The 19682-nt window shown below is 44.9% G+C and overlaps 1 protein-coding gene across 3 annotated transcripts in view; it reads right to left on the reverse strand.

Annotated features, from left to right (window-relative positions):
- Positions 1-3362: 3362 nt before the first annotated feature.
- Positions 3363-19682, reverse strand: part of LOC130565915 (potassium channel subfamily K member 10-like) — a 66988-nt gene continuing 50668 nt past the window's right edge. For 2 of the 3 annotated variants that reach the window (XM_057353064.1, XM_057353063.1), the window contains 2 exons: positions 8265-8407; positions 3363-8130 (listed from right to left, as the gene is read on the reverse strand). In XM_057353064.1, the coding sequence (XP_057209047.1) occupies positions 7474-8130; positions 8265-8407 (800 nt within the window). In that variant the 3' untranslated portion in view covers positions 3363-7473. The remainder of the gene's footprint in view (positions 8131-8264; positions 8408-19682) is intronic. The other variant, XM_057353065.1, reaches the window with a different exon arrangement.

Here is a 19682-nt window from a genome sequence, read left to right on the forward strand (position 1 = left end):
GGTGAGTTCCTGTCTTTGAGTTAGTTTAGTTTATTTTGTAGTTGTGATGTGTTTTAGTCTAGTCCTGTTAGTTTAGTTAGTCTTGTTCCTGTTTCCATGTTTGTTACTTTACCCCCACGTGGGTCGTTGTTTTGTTGCTTATTATTTATTCAGATTTGTGTAAACCCCTTACCCGCTGTCTGCACTTGGGTCCTCTGTCCTTGTCTTCGTGTCTCTCACCACCCACCGTTCATGACACATCCTGTCTTGTCTCTCAGCCCCGCCTCCTGTCTCCCGTATTTTACCTTGAGTGTTAATCCCAGTCACCTGCCCTTCACCTCCCGTATGTAATTATCCTTTGTTAGTTTTCCCTCATATAATGCCCCTTTGTTCTCTGTCTGTTGCCGGTTTGTTGTGAATTCATGTCGTTCGTTCATGTAGTCAACATGTCTTTGTTCCCGCTTTGCATGATCCTTTACTTTACTGTTTGCTCTAGTTTATTGTTTGCTAAGTTTATTCCCCCACGTGGGAAGTGTTTATTTTGTATTTTTGAAACCTTGCCTGCTTTCCCCCTCGTGGGATTTTGTTTTATGTGTTTGTGTTTTAAGAAATAAAACATTTCTGTTGTCCTCCCGTCTGCGATTGGGTTCTGTCATTCTGTTCCGTGACAGAACAAACCAGCCAACAAGGAACCCAGCGGACGAGAGCACAACGCAATGCAGTGGCCGTGTGCTTCTAACCGGGAGTGGTGGAGTTCCATTGCCTTCCAATCCCACGCCGGCGATGGGCCATTCCCAGCTCAAGGCCATCGTCCCCTGCAGGACTACGCCCGGGAGCTAGAGGCGAGGAGGGGTACCTTCCCTGAGGTGCTGGTGAGTGCCTATCTGGTGGCCGGGATGGATAATCCTCCACCCCTAGCTGAAAGGGAGGAGCTGATTTATCTGCCGTTTTCTCGGTTGGTGGATCAGCTGCACTTTTGAGAGAAGCGGCTAGATGGCGTTGCTTCCAGCTGTCCCCAGGACTCCTCCCGTTTCAGCCTGGGTACTGTCCCAGAGGACCACGTCCTGGTCACCGGGGCCATGGGGCTCTCAGTCCCGTCCATCCCAGCATCCTCAGGTCCGGGCCCTCCCAGCCTCCGTGGAAGGCATGGGAGAAGGGAGTAATGGGACTCCCCATCTGACTCCTCCGGTGCGGAGATGGCTACACTCCCATCTGCATCTCCGCAGCCAGCCACGTGCCCAGTGGTCCGGCCCCGGAAAAAGAAGAGGAGAAGGGGGTTGCTGCCTTTTCCGCCGGCACTCCAGCAAGCGTTCCAGCCGGCGAACCAGCTGGTTATCCAGGCGGCACCCCAGCCAGTGTTCCAGCCAGCATCCAGTCCGGCCCAGCAGCCGGCGTCCAGTCCGGCGCAGCTGGCGTCCAGTTCGGCGTTCCAGCTGGCATCCAGGCTGGTCATATTATTCCCTGCACTGTCCGGGAGGCAGACACACTCTGTCAGTTTAAATCTAGACTAAAGACGCATCTTTTTAATCTTGCATACACTACACTTCCATAATATAAATCCTCTGAGGATTTAGGCTGCATTAGTTAGATCAACCGCAACCAAAAACACAGCTGATGTACTTGTTGCATCAAAGAGTGCAGAACAGTACTCTACTCTCAGCCAGTCTTGTCTCATTGTTCTAAGGTTACCATAGCGAGCAGGATGCAGTTCATGCCCAGACCTGATGGTAGAGCAGAGAATGGAACGCGGCGACCTGACAAGAGCTGAGATGATAGAGCTGGATAAAGAAGGACGCGGTCACTTGACACGTCTTCACCACAAAATTTCAAATGCTGTTAGATTATTAATCATAATCTTAAAACTATAATTTACCTTATTAGTAAGTTTATTTATTTTTATTTAGCCTTGTTGTGCAAGCTCTGTCGAGTTTGTGCATAGGCAACAGCTTTTTCCAGAGGGGAACTGGAATCCCTTGGTTGGGCCTCGGTTCTCCTGAGGTTTTTTTCTCGATTAGAGTTTTGGGTTCCTCGCCACCGTTTGCATACTGTTTTTTGCACTAATTGCCTGGCCGGGGGGGCTGCTTTAGAATTTTTAAGTTTGACTTAATATTGCATATAGGAATTTATAGTCTGTTATATTTGACCCGTGCTTCTCTCTCCTTTATCTTAAATGTGTGCTCTCACTGTGCGTGCGTGCAAGTCTGTGTGTGTGTGCGTGCGTGCGTACTTGTCTGTGTACGTGTGTGTGTGTGTGTCTATGTCTATGTGTGTTAGTACGTGTGCATATTGTGTGTGTGAAGTGTTTTGTGTGTGGGTATGTCTGTCTACTGTGTTTTCACCTTTTTCTTATTTTTACAGGTACAACTTTAATTGTTTTGCTTATAGTCAATATGTCTCATGTACAGCTGCTTTGTAACAATGATAAATTGTAAAAAGCGCTATATAAATAAAGTTGAGTTGAGTGCTCATCAGTGTAACCCAGCGCAGGAGGGACGGGACAAATACCGCATCAACCAATCAGCACACACCTGTTCCACTGTATGTCTGTCTACAATGCTTAAAACCAATGCAGGAATTTATATTTTGGGATTCAAGTGTCAATATCTGTATCAGATAATATTCCTGGACTACCACAATATAAACATGTAAATTAAACAAAATTTCTTCGAAACTAATACTAGTTTGACAATACTTTGGCAGGCATTCTGTATAAAGCAAACAATGTGCCTCAATGCGTTGTCAAGTAACCACAGTCGGCTTTTCAGACACGTTTAAATACTTGATTGAAAAATATAAGAGGCACAGAGAAGGCTCGTGGCACAGTATAAGTAACAATCGCTGTCAAAATCGCAAAAGTAGACAAATGGTGAATTATGGTAGAGGTAGAGCCCGCTATAATGATATCCTAATTACACAGTAAAACGCAAAACCCCTTTACTTACTTTCATTTTGTTTCTATTCTTTTGTAGAATATGTTGCAGTCATCTCAACCATCAGATTCTTTATTAGTAATGCATTATATTACTGCATTACAGCAAAAACGATTATATTACTGTAATATCGTTACTTTTGTAATGCGTTACTCCTAACACTGATTAAAAGTCACTTTTAATAAATGTGTCTGTCACGTCAGTAAATGTATTTTTTTTTAATTCTTACTTTTCAGGTTCACCTTTTGAGTTAGGAAATGCCAGCACTTTAAAGGTCAAGACATCATGAAATGAGAAAACCACATTTTCTTTATTGTTGTTTATTTCCAAAAGGCACTCACTACATTGAATGTAATGGCTGGACAATATATATATATATATATATATATATATATATGTATATACGATATATATATGAAGAGTTTGGTTCCAAAATGAGATAACTTTTCAAAAATCATTTTTTTTTTATTGTGCATTCCAATTAATATCAATCAAACTGATTGATTTAAGCCATAATAACACAAAAAAACCAGCTAACTAACACAATAAAACACAATAAAAACATGATAACATAATAAAAAGCATGATTTTTGAAAAAATTCAAAAACAAAGTTAACTAATTTTGGAATCAAAATCTCTCTCTCTCTCTCTCTCTCTCTCTCTCTCTCTCTCTCTCTCTCTCTATATATATATATATATATACACACATATGCATACTGCACATAGCAATTTACTAACATGTAGATGTAGAGCCAATGTAGAGCTCAAACTTGGACAAATAAAAATCTCAGAAAGCATGTTTGTAGCACAGTTAATACCATAGCATGATAACATCACAACAATATCATGCTTATAAGGATCTTGTTTTAATGCTTTAAAAAAGGTTACTTTTTTTACCTTTTTACCTCAAATATCTGTTTTTTCAAACAAATATCTGTTTTTCTGACTGTTGCAAATAAGAAAAGATAATAGACTATTAGCTTTACAACAAGCGCTTTGCTGCAGCTATATACGTTTGTTTGTGCAGTTATGGGTTGGTGGGAATGAGGTACTAGTAGGGTGTTCTGCCTGGAAGTTTTTATACTGTCATCACGACAGCTAACACATCAGACAAAGAGACATTTTTTTTCATCACAAACATGTTAGATGCTCCTGGGTCAGAAGCAAAGCAATTTCATCACTTATCGGAGCATCAGTAATGCTATATGTATGAAAGTAAAAGGAAAATAATCGTAGCAGAAACAAACTTGTGATATTGTCATGATATTTTTACTGCACAGGCATTTTATATAAACCATGGGTTTCTGACCACACATAAATAACATTCTGTGAATCCAAAATGGAACGGTATCTCAATTCTGTTCAAATTATTAGGCTGAAATGTAAGTATTTTACACATGTCTGCTTCATATAAGTCTTAATATAAGGTTTTACTTCATCCACATAATCATAGAATGTCTAGTAGCATTCAATTAAACCAACAAGAACTTCAAAACGAGAGCGAGAGAGAGCAGCATTTGTATGTCAGACATAACAAACAATTTAATTTCTACAGCAAGACTACAAGCCTTGAGATTTCATGGGTTAACTTCATAAATCTATCACATATCAATGCACTTTACTTATAGGACATTATTGCTTCATGCATATACAGTGTCCATATTTATCATCTTTAGTCATAGGGTGTATGAGTCTCCAGGAACTGCAAGTTTCTTCTTGTAGAATGAGTGGGCCTCAAAACAGTTTTTTTAAGAAGTTCAGTTTTCTACCAAATGACCTAGAAGTACAGAGCTGAGCCTGGTTTTACCAAACTGTAGCCTTGTCAGTCATTTGCAACTAAATTTCCACATAGCTTGCTATGGTTTTCAAGTTACTCTTCAATATATTTTCCTACTCAACTGAATACAACCATTATAATTGAATGGACTGAAAAAAGACCAGGGCCGTATGTACAAAGCCATTCAGAGTCAAAATTCTTACACTGAAAAATAAGAGTGATTCATAAAAGTTCATAGGTGTTAAGATTAGGTCTCAGCTTTTAAATTATCTAAGAGAGCTGAAGAGGTCTCCTAACCTAGTTAAGAGTAACAAGATGGCAGTACAGAGGCAGAGACCATGGACTTTACAACAAAGAAACAATGTGTTGGAATGATATGATGACAGGGAGTTAATGAAATAATATGATAATGTAAAAAATATAATTTTTTTAAGGATTTGCAGCTTTGGTCTTTTCTTTATATAGCCTATACAGCTTTGTGTAATAGGATGTGATTCAGCAGCTTAATTATTTAAATTATCTGTTAAAACTCAATTAAAAGTGTATGAAACCAAGCCAAAATGGACACATACTGTATTTGTAATATTTTTGCGCATAATGAAAAATACGTTTTTGAAACTGCAATTTTTTACTTTTGCATCTCTGTTGCCATCTCTGTTTGAAAAATGAAATTGCAGGTAGCTTTATGTAATTATCTTCATATGATCGAAGTCAACCGATGTTACATTTCCCACAAAATCTTACAGCTCAATATATCAATCACTATTATAAGCTTACCGTTTTAAATCAGGGGAAGGTAGGCAGACAATTTTCTACACTGACTGACCATAAGAACTGTCAACTAAATGTTGGTTTATTTTACCCAAATAAGTTAAGGTTTGCAGCTGTATATATAAATTAATAAAAAAATTAAACTATAAAATAGTAATGTAATGTCTGAATTAAGTATTGTCTTAATTCAGTCATGAATAAATGGTGCCATGCTGCTGTGACTTCACCCTTTCAGGCTCCCTATTGGCTGATTCAGAGACCAAGGGCGGCCATTTTGTGTGTAAATCGTTGTAGTCCTTAATTTACAACACTTAAGTCAGAATTTAAGAATCAGTCTTAAACTTCACTGAAAGTTGCTTTTAGCTTCTATATAAAAGTCTCATTCTATTAAAAAAGTCCTACTTCTTACTAAGAATTTTTTGACACTTAAGTCAAAGTTTAAGACTACTCTTAAAAAGCATTTTTGAGAAGTTTTATACATACAGGCACTGGGCCGTATTCATGAAAAATCTTATCGCAAAAGGTTGCTCCTAGTGACAGAACTCTAAGAAAATTCATAGAAATGTATAACGGTCGCTAGGAATTTATATCATCATCTATATGGCTGTGTTTAAATCGAACATCTGGGGAATGTCATGTAAACATCTTAATTTATTAAGTTCTGGAGCTGATTATATCTGGATGATCATCTGTTGTTAATAACAAAGTAACCTTGCATTCCAGAGAGCTAAAGTGACAGCTTCGTGCTAAAGCAAAAGGTAATATCGACAGGGATTTTGAGAGTTGGCTCCGACATCTGAAAGGATTGCATTAACAGGTAAGACGTCAATATCGTGATTTATTTTTTAAAAGTCTTTGTTTCATGTAGTCAGAACAAAAGCGGTGTATAATTGTATGTGTTCTGATGACATGTTTTCATGTTATTTAGAGTTTTTGTCTACATCAGGTGGGACGCGATATCAAACGCTACAATTTAATCTATATCTATAGTGATGTTTTTAAACGGTTCGCGTTGTATCCGTTATAGACACAGTTCCATGTTACTGTCGTTGATGTACAGATGTGCTCCGATGCAGTGTGAGCAGTCAGTCATTTAGCAGTCAATCTCGATTCATCCGCACAGAGCAGCAGTGCAAAAGCACAACCCACATAAAGAAAACAACTCCGCATATAACTGACATTTTATGTTTCATACTGAGATGGCGACAAAGAGGCCAAAGTTAAGGACTGCAGCTTTAAACACAAAGACTGCTAATATCTGCTAATTGAGATGCAGACAGGCAAAATGCTTACAATTAGCTGAACATATTCTTTATATGAACATAATAGTTTATTTGCAAAAACTGCATTTTTTAAAATATTTTAACAATCATGTTTTTTATCATGTGTTTATTGTGTTTGTTAGCTAGTTTTTGAGTTAATATTACTTAATAAAAACCCAGCTTCAGTTTAGATCAGATTATATTAATTGGAATGCACCATACAACAAGTTATTTGTTTTTGAAAATGGACCCTTCACTTGTTTAATTAGTAATTTAGCGTATATTTTATCATCTTAATCTGAATATGGCAACGATTATATTTTAAAACATTTTATTTGAATGTATCAGCATGATCATTCTATAATATTTATATGATTAAATTACTGACAGAGACACATCTTCTAACAGCCAAGCACTTTGGGCATTGTCAGTAAGCTTGCTGACATCATCCATAGAAACGGGGTCAACCCCGCCATTTCTCTTGTCTTAAGATTTCGTTCTGCTCATTAAAAGTTGCTCTCAGCAGCGTTGTGAATAGGTTTTAAGAGGGAAAAAACTTTTACTGCTGTTTAGGAGAGCTCTTAGTGATGAGATAAAAAGTTTTGTAAATAAGGGCCCTGTTTATTTCTATGTGCTACTGTTGCCAAATTACTGTTATCAAGTTTTCAATGCACAGTGAACAGTTAAATCAACAGCTGAACATGGTAAGGGTGACACAAGGCACTTTTGGTATACACTATTTTTTATGTTTAGTCTAGGGCTCCATCTGCAAACTGAAATTCTTATCTTCAAGTCTGTTCTCATTTTCTTCATCTTTGGTTTTCGGTGGTAGAGGAATAAATCCATTTTGTTTATTGGGGCTTTCTACAAAGAGAGCTAAGTTGGTCAGACTGGTGTTCACCTCTTTATCAAGTTCACCATCATCTACCTCTTTCTTCTCTTCATCCATTGTGGGGTTGTTACAACTGAAGGAGTCTAAAGCTTTTCGACCATCATCTGGGATAGTTTTCCTCAGCTCTCGGTTCTTGTTCCTCTTGGTTAGTTTTGTGACAGAACTGAGACGATTGAAGATGTTATCTTCTGAATGTGCCTGGCTCGGGTCGCTTTGTCCATGTTCACTCTGCTCAACTCGTAAACGTAGAATATTGAGCTTGGTATCAATGCTCTCCTGGGATGATGTCTTAAAATTTGAGCCATCCAAGCTGTTGAAAGCAGCTCGACGTTCAGGGGACAGCATGTCAAGCGAATGGGCGCGCTGGTCAAAACCTAGCTGCCTGCGCTCCATACTGCGAATAGTAGCAGCTCTCTGCAGTTTGTCGTGAACTTCTACGCTTAGGCGGCGCCTGGTTTCACGGAGCTCTGCTTGAACATTGGCTTTCCACTCAGCTGCATGAGCTTTAATTTCACCAACCTTAAGCAGAAGGAAAACATAATAAATCTGGGTGTCTTTAGCTGTCCATGCAAAAATTGCTTGACGTTACATCTTATGTGGCAGGAGAAAACCCTTATCCTGAATACTCAAAATACAAACTAAAAGATCCTCACCTCCTCTTTTGTTTTTTTAGAAAGTACCCTCAGCCAGTCTCCAATCATGCTTAAAACTGCAGCAAAATAAGCCAATCCAACCAGGATCCAGAACCACACCAGAGGTCTGTACCATTTACGGTACTCTATTCTTCTGTTTCCTCCTGGAAAAGAGAATAACACTTATTTTAAAGTTTTAATTGTCTTTTACAATTAGGCATATATGTCAAATCTCTCCAAAACTGTTTTTCGTTAAAGAGCAATATGTAGAAGTTCAGGGCCTGTATTCTTAAAGCTTCTAAGAATCCTCTAAGAAAGCTCTTAATTTAGCTTAAAAACTTCTACTTAGGACTTAAAACTTAGCTTAAAAACGATTCAGGATCAATCTGAGAGAAACTCTGAGCAAGGAAAAGACAAAAACTTTTATCTAAGTGAGGAGGCGGGGCTGACCCCGTTGCTACGTATGACACAGTCTTTTATAGACTGTGATTGGTTGATTGACCATGAAGGAAAAAAGAGCGCTTTTAAGTATAGGGTGATTAGTTTGAAATTGCACATGTCTTTTTTTCTGTTTTACCGTACTCACGCGCAGACACACACGCACTATATATATATATATATATATATATATATTCTTTCTTAATTTTTTTATTACCATGCTGTTAATGTGAACGTATTTGGTAGAAAATGAACAGTGGCACAATAAGTTTCTGTAAGTGCTGTAATTGTTTGTGTGATCACTATAGAAGGTTGTGACGGAACCAAATCATCTCTGCTGCATAGCTGCATTTCTCCAGTTGCTAAATTGTAGTGATTTCTTCTATTTCTGGTGCTATGGCATTTCTGCGCTGTTTTGGAGATGTTAGTGTGTCTCTAATAGGATCAGTCACAAACATCTAATGTGTTGTGTCTTATTAACTCACTGTTATTCAATTCAATGTCATTTTATTTTATAGCGCTTTTACAATTTGCATTGCATCAAAGCAGCTATACAAGAATACCAAAACCAAGATAATCAAAAGTTGAATACACACACAAAAAACTATCAAAATAAAAAATCTCTTAAACCTTAAAAGTAATATAGAAATTGTCATGCATTGCAACACATTTCTTCTCATTTTTCGTGTTTCGTCCATTTTCTCTGCTGCTAAAGAAACTCTTAAGTCTCTTAAAAGTCCTCCTCACTACTCTTTTAATGGTTAAGATACTTTATGAATTACTTTCTTCTTTACTAGGATCTTTTCTGTAATTCTAAGGGGAAACGCCCACATTTCTACGAATTTTCTTAGAATTTTGTCACTAGGAGCAACACTTTGCGCTAAGATTTTTCACGAATATGGGCCCAGATTTCCTTACAATTCCTTCTGTCTAAAATACAAAGAAAAAAACAATTTAAACCATATAAAACCTTGTTTTATTCAAGCTATAAATCTGTAATGGAACGGACACGATGCCTGCTTCCAGTACGCTGGGGCAGGCATTGTGGATACGTCCTGCCCACACTGCGGTGATGATTCAGACGTTGTGTCACGGGTGGCTGTGTTCCCACGGGACTCAGCCACCACCTCGTTTGCTCCCCGTTCCGTGGCGGCAGGACTACGGCCCTGCCGTCCGCTACGGCAATCAGCGAGGGTGATATGAGGATTACTGTGAGCGATAATCCGCCAGCCACTGGCTCACGGACCGTTCACACCTCGTCTCGCTCGTCTGACAGTTCCCCAGGAGACGGTCCGCCGTCTTATTCCTCAATCACGTATTCGGAGATGTCTCTTGCAGCATCGGGGGGTGACGTACTGCCATCCGACTCCAACGATTCCTCGGGCTCCCACCCTCGGGGGGTCGATCCCAGGAAGAAGCGGACGTCGAAATGTCAGCCATGCTTTCCCGGGCCGCCGTGAGTGTTGGGTTGCAGTGCCCGCACTGCCTTTCCCGGCGCTCGCGGCTAGCTACATGGCGCCTCGGGTTTGGCGCCCGCCCCCAGTGCCGTGTTTACCGGAAGTGCATGAGGAACTTAGTAAGACCTGGAATGCCCCTTTCCGGCACGTTTCACGTCAAACAAAGTTCCGTCACCCTCTCTTCCCTCGAGGTTGAGACAGCTGGAGGATACGTCGTTGTCCCCTAGGTGGAGTATGCCTCCGCGGTGCCTGTAGGAGGCAGCCACCTGGGGGGGGGGCTCGACCTAGACTCCCGTCCAAAGCATGTGGGGTCTCGGCATCTCTGGTGTCGAGAGCTTACATTGCGGCGGACCAAGCTGCCTCCTCTCTCCACGCTATGGCTCCTGCCAGGCCAGGGCGTTGAGAGGAGCTCCATGAGGGTAAGACCGACCCAGCGCGTATGCAGGAACTCTGCGCCGCCACCGACCTCGCTCTACGAGCGACCAAGGTGACCACGCGGGCCCTGGGTCGGACGATGTCCACACTTGTGGTCCATGAGAAACTCCTCTGGCCGATCCTTGCGCAGATGAGTAACGCTGAGAAGGTTCGCTTTCTCGACGCACCCGTCTCGCAAGGGGGGGGCTGGTTGGTGTTACTGTCGAGCCGCAGCGGCCCCGCTCACCCCCCTGCCCGTCGGGGGGGCGCGAGAACCGCACGCGGCCTCCCCCGGAGGATTCTCGACAGTAAAGAAGCAGTCCTCCGTGCCGCGACTCGGCCGCCTTGGCCGTCGAGGCCCGTGCACTGTCTGCTTCCCAGCAGCCCTGGTCCTCTTCGACGCCCTCCAGCTCTGGCGCCCCCCACTCAGGCGGCCCCCCTGGAGGAGACAGCGAAGAGGAGACCATCGCCCCATCAGCAGCCGCGGCGAAGCGGCCCTCATGGGAAGACCTCAGGGGGATCGAGGCTACCATTGGGCCCGACCCCAGCCACATCGCTGGGAAGTCGGATAGGGACGGATCCTGCCCCGTCTCTTCATCTGCTGGTGGGCCTCCCTCCGGGTGGCTAGCGCCCACTTACTCTCAAAAAGGAGAGTTTCCTCTCTCTCTGGGTTACGACAGCCGCTCTCACCCTCTGCACGACGGTGAACGGCAAACTCGACGTTGCGTCATGGCAAAGCGCAATGTCGAGTATAAACACCAGCCCTCAGCACTCTCAGTCAGACAGTGCGTTGAGCTGCGCAGTCGCCAGGCAGGAAAAACAGCAGAGCTGATCTCCTCCCCGGGGGACCTCCACCGGCAAGGAATCCGTACTGCTAGCCATTGAACCACCCCCCGGCGGGACGATGAAAAAGATTGTACCTTTAGTCCCTATCTCATTTTTGGGAGCCTGTCTGGCTTCCCAGGCTGTCAGACGATCCAGTCGCCTCATGCCTGCCAAGTTCAGGGCATCCGATATACCTCAGTCAGAGGCTAGGATGTTCCCGTACTTCGGGCCGAGGTTGCCACCCTTCTGGTCAAGGGAGTGATCGAGCCCGTCTCACCAGCCAAGATGTTCAACAGGTTTGACAGCCTGTACTTCATTGTTGCGCTCTATCTTGGGTCTGTGTGTTCACACAATAGCTGCCTTTCAGGTTGATCACGCAGAAGCGCATCCTGACGTCCGTCAGGTGTCAGGACTGGTTCATGGCAATCACCTGAAGGACGCGTACTTCATGTCTCGATCCTCCCTCGACATTGGCCGTTCTGACATTTCAACTGCCTAGAGTTGTTGGTTGTGCTACTTGCATTGAGGAGGCTACTACCTCTAGTGCAGGGCAAGCACGTTCTGGTCCGGTTGGACAGCACAGCTGCTGTGGCGTATATCTTTTGCTCACGGCAGCTAACATGACTCGCCCGGCGCCTCCTCCTCTGGAGTCAGCAGGTGATCAGTTCCCTGCGAGCCACACACATCCCAGGCATCCTGAACCAGACAGCCGATGCGCTCTCTCGTCAGTCGACGCCTCGCGGAGAGTGGCAACTCCATCCCCGCGCAGCCGGCTCATTTGGGGCAGTTCGGCCAGGCACAGGTGGTCCTGTTGCCTCCCCGGACTCCACCCATTGTCCGCTTTAGTACTCCCTGTCTGAGGCAACCCTTAGCACAGATGCCTTTGTGCACAGCTGGCCGCGGGACAAGCGGAAGTACGCTTCCCCCAGTGAGCCTCATTGCACAGGTCCTGTGCAAGGCCAGGGAAAAGGAGCATCAAGTGGTACTAGTTACGCCCCTTTGGCCTAACCAGGACTTGGTTCTCGGAGCTGAGGCTCTGACAACAACTCCCCCTGGTCGCTCCCCCTGGCAAACTGCTTCCCCAGGGGAAGAGGCACGTTACGGCATCCCAGGCAAAACCTGGTCTCCATGTCTGGACGGGACGAGGAGATCCTGAGTGACCCACCCCCGGTCTGGTTGGGACGTCAGTCAGGCTAGGGCTTCGGCCACTGGGTGGCTATACACCCATAGGTGGCGCCTCTTCTCATCCTGGGGCTCTTCTCGTCCTGGGGCTCTTCTCGGCGAGAAGACTCGTGGAGTTGCTCGGTCGGGTACGAGCTGTCCCTTCCTCAAGAGAGACTGGGGAGTAACCTCTCCCCCTCCACACTGGGAATGTATGTAGCCGCTACGGCCGCTCATCATGACCCAAGTGCTGGGTAGCCTCTGGGACAGCACAACCTGGTCATTGGGTTCCTAAGGGGCGCGAGAGGGTGACCACCTTATCCGCACTCCGTACCCTCTTGCGACCTAGGTGGCGGGCCTCAAGAGGCCCCGCCCCCTTCAAGCCTCTCCGGGTTGCCGCTCTTTCTCAGTCTTGATAAAGACGGCTTTCCACATGGCGCTCACCTCCAAGAGGGTAGGGGATCTGCAAGCACCCTCCGTGTCCACAGATTGCCTAGAACTCGGGGCAGGGATTCTCACGTTATCTTGAGACCTTAACGCTATAATTTCGCGTTAGCGTGTTCGTCTGACTCGCCCAGGCCAGTCAACGTCGCTCCACAGAGATTGTGACGTGGCTCAGTGCTGTGGCGTTTTCCATAGGAACCCCATTCTGTCGGTTCGACACAACGTCGAGAGACCAACAGAAAGGGAACGTCTTGGTTACGGATGTAACCTCGGTTCCCTGATGGAGGGAACGAGACGTTGTGTCCCTCATGCCACAACACTGGCCGCCCACCCCAGCGGTCGGGGGAGGATGCTTTAGGCTCCTCAGACCAAAGGTGAATGAATGAGCACGCCGGCTTCCCTCTTATACCCGGACATCCGGGGAGGAGCCCGGCATGCAAATTTCATTCGCCAATTTTCATTGGCCTTTTCTAAATACTCAGAAGATGATAGGTTCTCAAGACAAACCCCATTCTGTCGGTTCGACACAACGTCTTGTTCCCTCCATCAGGGAACCGAGGTTACATCCGTAACCAAGACGTTTTGTGGACAGGGTCATGACAGTACCATGTCTTGTGTGTGTGTTGCGTCTTGTGTGGAGACACGTGGCTGTTTGTTATGACATTGCGCCACGTGTCCTCCTGTCTCGTGCTTTGGCCCCTCCCTCTCTTTCCCGGTAATCTCCCCATCAGTGTTTAATTCCCGCCACCTACCCGTCACCCTCCCTTTGTAATCATCCCTCGTTAGTGTTCCCTTTTATTAAGCCCCAGTTCCCTCTGTCCTGTGCTGGTTCGTTTTGACTTATTCCCTGTTTCATGTTTGCCATGTTCCTGCCTCGATCTTGTAAGCGTGTTTAATACCCTGTTTTGTTCTTGTTTTCCCCTTTGCGGGAAGTGTTTGTTTGCCTTTTTGATCTACTCTTAGTTCCTGGTTTATTTTCCTGTGAGTAACATACTAACATACCAAGATATGTTGTTGTTATAATATTAGCTGTGTGACGGAGCAGTTTTGAGTGTCATTGTTTATCTGGAACCCCTTTAATATTGTACTCGTCCAGATACTTGAGAGAGCGAGAGCGCGTTGGAGCTGAAACTGGAGAGCGAGCGAGAGTGCGTTTTATTCTTTTACTCAATGATGAATAAACTTTCAGTTAATCCGCGGATCACATGCGTTCCGCACCAGAGAGCACGATCCATTTCACCATGATACCGCAGCGGAGAGGAAGAGAAAACGCGCTTTATAGAGTTGTTTGTCCGTTTAGGGCTGCTGTACAAAACATGGCGGCGAATTCAATGTATGTAGGGCCACTCTGTATGTAGATATACTAAATAGCTTATTCTAAGGTATTACAAACTTAATGGTTCATTACGTAAGGTCTTTATACACCTCTGAAGAAATAGTTTTGTATATTATATTGTATTTCTGTCAATAGATCCTCCTAAAAATGCTGTATTGTTCCTTTAAGTAACAACTTTTCTTAGTCCCTTATTGGACAATCCTCCCTAAAAAGCACACCAACACGTCAACCAGTGAGAGTGAGAGAAAGAGCACATACACACGTCAACCAGCAAGAGTGAGGAAGAGCACACCATCAATGTGCTTTGTTTGGGTAGTTCAGATGTGTTTGTTTGTTCGCTGCATTTCGGTGATGAATGTTATATAAACGGTGGATATAACAGATCCAGCAGTTCATTTGGCCCGTCTCAGCCAAGGTAATAATTCCCTCGACCATGTGCAAAGTTTCTTGGACATTGGGTGTTTCTCCATATATCCGGACTGTGTGTTAATTATCTTCATGATCAATACAAAAACATTATATCCCGTTATGGTCCTTGAGGGTCCTTGGTGCAGTTTATGGACTATGCCCTGTTGTCCTCTGGGTCCTTCACCGTGGGTGAGGTACAGGGCTCCAGACTAACTGTTTTTACTAGTAGCACTGTAGCCCCTGACTGAAATTGTTAGGAGCGCAAGCTAGTGGCACACCTTAAATCAGCCTGCTATGCAATTATTGAGATTTTTCCCCAAAATATCTGTATTACTCACCAATACTTTGATAATAAATACTCATCTCGCAGAAATTACAATGAACAATTATTTTCATATGACATTACTCAATAGTAGGGACAAACTAACTCTGTAGTCTTTTTTTTTAATTCTTTGCTAAAATTTTCGAAAAATCTGCAGAATTCTGTGGAACAGTTTTAAATGCGTTAACATTTGTACAGAAATGTAAATATGCGTTAAAATAGTTTATAGTTTTAAAATACTAACTGTCTATGCATTTAAGGTGGTTTGATTCTACTCATCATTTAAAAAGAGGCTTGAGCCTACAGAGAATCTTTAAGTGCTAAGTAAAGAGACAGTTTAAACTCTGAATACACCAGACCAAATTAGTACTCTGAATTAATTTGAACTAACAGAAAATGTGCATGTCATTTTGTATGAAAAAGTATATATTTTATTGTTTATAGTGTTAAAGCAAAATGAAAAGGCTCGTCTTAATACGTTTTTATGGTGATTTTATTTTGTATTAAGGACATTTTTCATCATGTTCACAATACAATGTAAAGATAACTTCACATTAACTTAACAAGAGCATTCGCCTGCCGTTCATTCTTGTTGTGAATAGATTCGAAATGATTCAGCGCTGTCTCAAGTAATCAACAGATAAATGGCGTATTCTAAACTCCTCAGCATTTAGTTTCCTTTTAAACGTGTCAAATATCAAATTTTTGTCCTACGGCTCAAACAGTAAGCCGGCTCAGCCCACGTTGAGGGTGGCCACCCTGGTCATTATGGCCGCCTTACCTGGGTCCGGTCACAAGATGGCCATCTTACCTGAGCCCATTGGCAAGATGGCCGCCAGCCCCGAGCCTGTTGCCAAGATGGCCGCCAGCCCCGAGCCCGTAGCCAAGATGGCCACCAGCCCCGAGCCCGTACGCAAGATGACCGCCAGCCCAGAGCCCTTTCGCAAGATTTTCGCCAGCCCATAGCCCTTTTGCAAGATGGCCGCCAGCTCAGAGCCCGCTCGCAAGATGGCCGCCAGCCCAGAGCCCACTCGCAAGATGGCCACCAGCCCAGAGCCTCCAGTCATCGTGGCCGCCACACCGGTGGCGCTTAGTCTGGTGGTCCTGGAGGCGTCAGTTCCTGAGGTTATGCCCTTGGAATCTGCTCTGACAGTTTTGGCTGCTGCCCTGCTGTTCTTCCGCACCAGAGGCTGTTTCTGAGTCCCCTGCCTCATCCAATATGGCCGTCTCTGAGTCCCCTGCCTCGTCCAATATGGCCGCCTCTGAGTCCCATGCCTCGTCCAAGATGGCCGCCTCTGAGTCCCCTGCCTCATCCAATATGGCCGCTCTGAGTCCCCTGCCTCATCCAATATGGCCGCTCTGAGTCCCATGCCTCATCCAAGATGGCTGCCTCTGAGTCTTCCAGCCCAGCGCAGCCTCCCTGGCCGCCTGACCAGCCATTTGGAGATCGTTTAAAACTGATAGATTGCGCAGTCCCAGCGCTAAACGATTCTGGACATGAACCGCATGTGGTAAGTCAAAACCAGCTTGAGACCCCAGCTTGTAACACTGTTTTTTCCACCAATAAATATTATATAAGGGAACTAAAGATCCTGCAGTCATCATCATGTCAATGAGCATTATATGTGTCTTGATTGATGTCATAGACTGCATCATGTCAGGACCCGGGTCTGAGCACCTGCTTGTTTTATGTGTCTTGTTTATGTTCCTTCTCGCCGAGCACATGGGGGAGACCTTTTGACAGTTCTACATGTGCTCGGTTTTTACTTTTGGGTGCTCCGCCCCCCTTGTTATCCACTCTTCACCCCACCTCTGTTTTCTACTCCCGCTAATCACACCACACCGGTTTCCACTCTCGCTATCTCTTCTCTCCCTTCTTATACTTCCAGAATTCCTATGTTCCTCGTCAGTGCATTAGACTTCTAGCCCTCCTGACTTTCAGTTTTGAAAAATATTCTAGTCTTGTCTTGTCTTGTTCTGTCCGGTTATATTCTTGGCTAATTAGTATTGTTCGTCTAGGCTCCAGTTCTCTCTTGCACCCTGCTTGGTGTCCCTCTCTCACGCAGATCATTGCGCCGGAGACCTTGGTTCCTTTGCTGTTTGATGGCCGAAGGAGTTCTCCCTGGTGGCTCCATTTCTTCCGGTGAGGTCGTTCGTTTGGAATCTTACCTCTCCCTCCAGGGTGGTTCAAGCGGATTTACCAGATTCTCCATCCGGGGTTGTTCAAGCGGATTTACAAGATTCTCCCTACGGGGTTGTTCAAGCGGATTTGCCAGATTCTCCCTCCGGGGTTGTTCAAGCGGATTTACCAGTTTCTCCCTCCGGGGTTGTTCAAGCGGATTTACCAGATTCTCCCTACGGGGTTGTTCAAGCGGATTTGCCAGATTCTCCCTCTGGGGGTTGTTCAAGCAGATTTACCAGTTTCTCCCTCTGGGGTTGTTCAAGCGGATTTACCAGTTTCTCCCTCTGGGGTTGTTCAAGCGGATTTACCAGATTCTCCCTCCGGGGTTGTTCAAGCGGATTTACCAGATTCTCCCTCCGGGGTTGTTCAAGCGGATTTACCAGTTTCTCCCTCCGGGGTTGTTCAAGCGGATTTACCAGATTCTCCCTACGGGGTTGTTCAAGCGGATTTGCCAGATTCTCCCTCTGGGGGTTGTTCAAGCAGATTTACCAGTTTCTCCCTCTGGGGTTGTTCAAGCGGATTTACCAGTTTCTCCCTCTGGGGTTGTTCAAGCGGATTTACCAGATTCTCCCTCCGGGGTTGTTCAAGCGGATTTACCAGATTCTCCCTCCGGGGTTGTTCAAGCGGATTAATCAGATTCTCCCTTCGGGGTTGTTCCAGCGGAATTACCAGCTCCCCCCCGCAGGGGGTGTGCTACGGTAACTCTCGCGACTCTCCCCGTGAGATCGGTGATGAGTGATGGTCTTGTAGGTCAGGAGCAGAGTCTTGAATTTGATGCGAGCGACTATAGGGAGCCAATGTAACTTAATGAAGAGAGGAGAGACGTGTGCTCTCTTCGGTTCATTGAAGACCACTCTGGCCGCTGCATTCTGGATCATCTGTAGAGGTTTTGTTGTGCAAGAAGGAAGTCCAGCTAGTAGCGCATTGCAATAGTCCAGTCTGGTCAGAACAAGAGCCTGGACTAGCACTAGCATGCTCGGATAGGAAAGGTCTAATTTTCCTAATATTGTTGAGGATGAACCTACAGCACCGAGTGGTAATGGCAACCTGATCAGTGAAGTTTAGCTGATCATCGATCACTACTCCCAGGTTTTTGGCCGTTCTGGAAGATGTGATGGTTGATGAGCCCAGTTGAATGGAGAGGTTTTGATGAATCTTTGTGTCGGCCGGGATTACAAACAGTTCTGTTTTAGCAAGGTTTAGCTGCAGGTCAATTTCAGTCCTTCATCCAGTGCGAAATGTCGCTCAGGCATGCTGAAATGCATGCAGAAACAGTTGGATCGTCAGGCTGAAATGACAAGTGGAGTTGTGTTTCATCCGCATAGCAGTGGTAGGAAAAGCCATGTGCCGAATGACAGAGCCTAGGGATGTCATGTATAAAGAAAAGAGCAACGGTCCAAGCACTGAGCCCTGAGGCACCCCTGTATCGAGATGTTGGGATTCAGAGACCTCACCTCTCCAAGATACTCTAAATGACTTACCTGAAAGGTAAGACCTGAACCATTGTAGCACCATTCCAGAGACACCAATAGCCTTGATGGTCGACAGGAGAATGTGGTGGTTAACGGTGTCAAAGGCATCAGATAGATCCAGTAGGATGAGTACAGATGAGTTAGAGGTGGCTCTTGCCAGTCTCAGGGCTTCAATGACTGAGAGCAGCGCAGTCTCAGTGGAATGACCACTCTTGAAACCAGACTGGTTGCTGTCCAGGAGGTTGTTCTGCATGAGAAAGGAGGAGAGCTGGTTACATACAACACGCTCAAGAGTTTTAGCAACGAAGAGGAGGAGAGATACCTGTCTGTAGTTATCGAATAGTGCAGGATTAAGAGTGGGTTTCTTCAGTAGTGGAGTAATACGGGCCTCTTGGAAGACTGCGGGAAATGTACCAGTGGTGAAAGAGGAGTTGATAATGTGGGTCAGAGCGGGAACAACCGATAGAGAGATGGCCTGGAGGAGATGAGTGGGGATGGGATCTAGCGGGCAGGTCGTTGGGTGGTTAGAAGACATGACCTTGGAAACGTCATCTTCACATAAGAGAGAAAGAGGGGAGCGAGCATGTGTCAGGGGTTTGGGCGTGTTTAAGAGGCGGCAGTGCAGAGAACTGACTGCTGATGGTGGTCGTTTTATTAACGAAGATAGACGCAAAATCATCAGCTATTAAGTCCGATGAAGGTGAGGGGGCAGACAGACAAAGAAGAGCAGAGAAGGTTTTAAAGAGAGTTCGAGAGTCAGGCGAGTTTTTGATCTTTAGATTTGCCCCACTTTCTCTCATCAGACCTGAGCGTAGCGCGATGCTCACGGAGAACATCAGATAACCAGGGGGAAGAAGGGGATGCACGAGATGGCCTAGATGTAAGAGGGCATAAGCTGTCTAAGCAGGAGGTAAGTGTGGAGCAAAGAGTGTCGGTGGCGCTGTTACTATCCAAGAGAGAGAGCTGTTCAGAGGGAGGGA

The sequence above is a fragment of the Triplophysa rosa genome, linkage group LG15 (genome assembly GCF_024868665.1).
Source record: "Triplophysa rosa linkage group LG15, Trosa_1v2, whole genome shotgun sequence".
Taxonomy (NCBI): Eukaryota; Metazoa; Chordata; class Actinopteri; order Cypriniformes; family Nemacheilidae; genus Triplophysa; species Triplophysa rosa.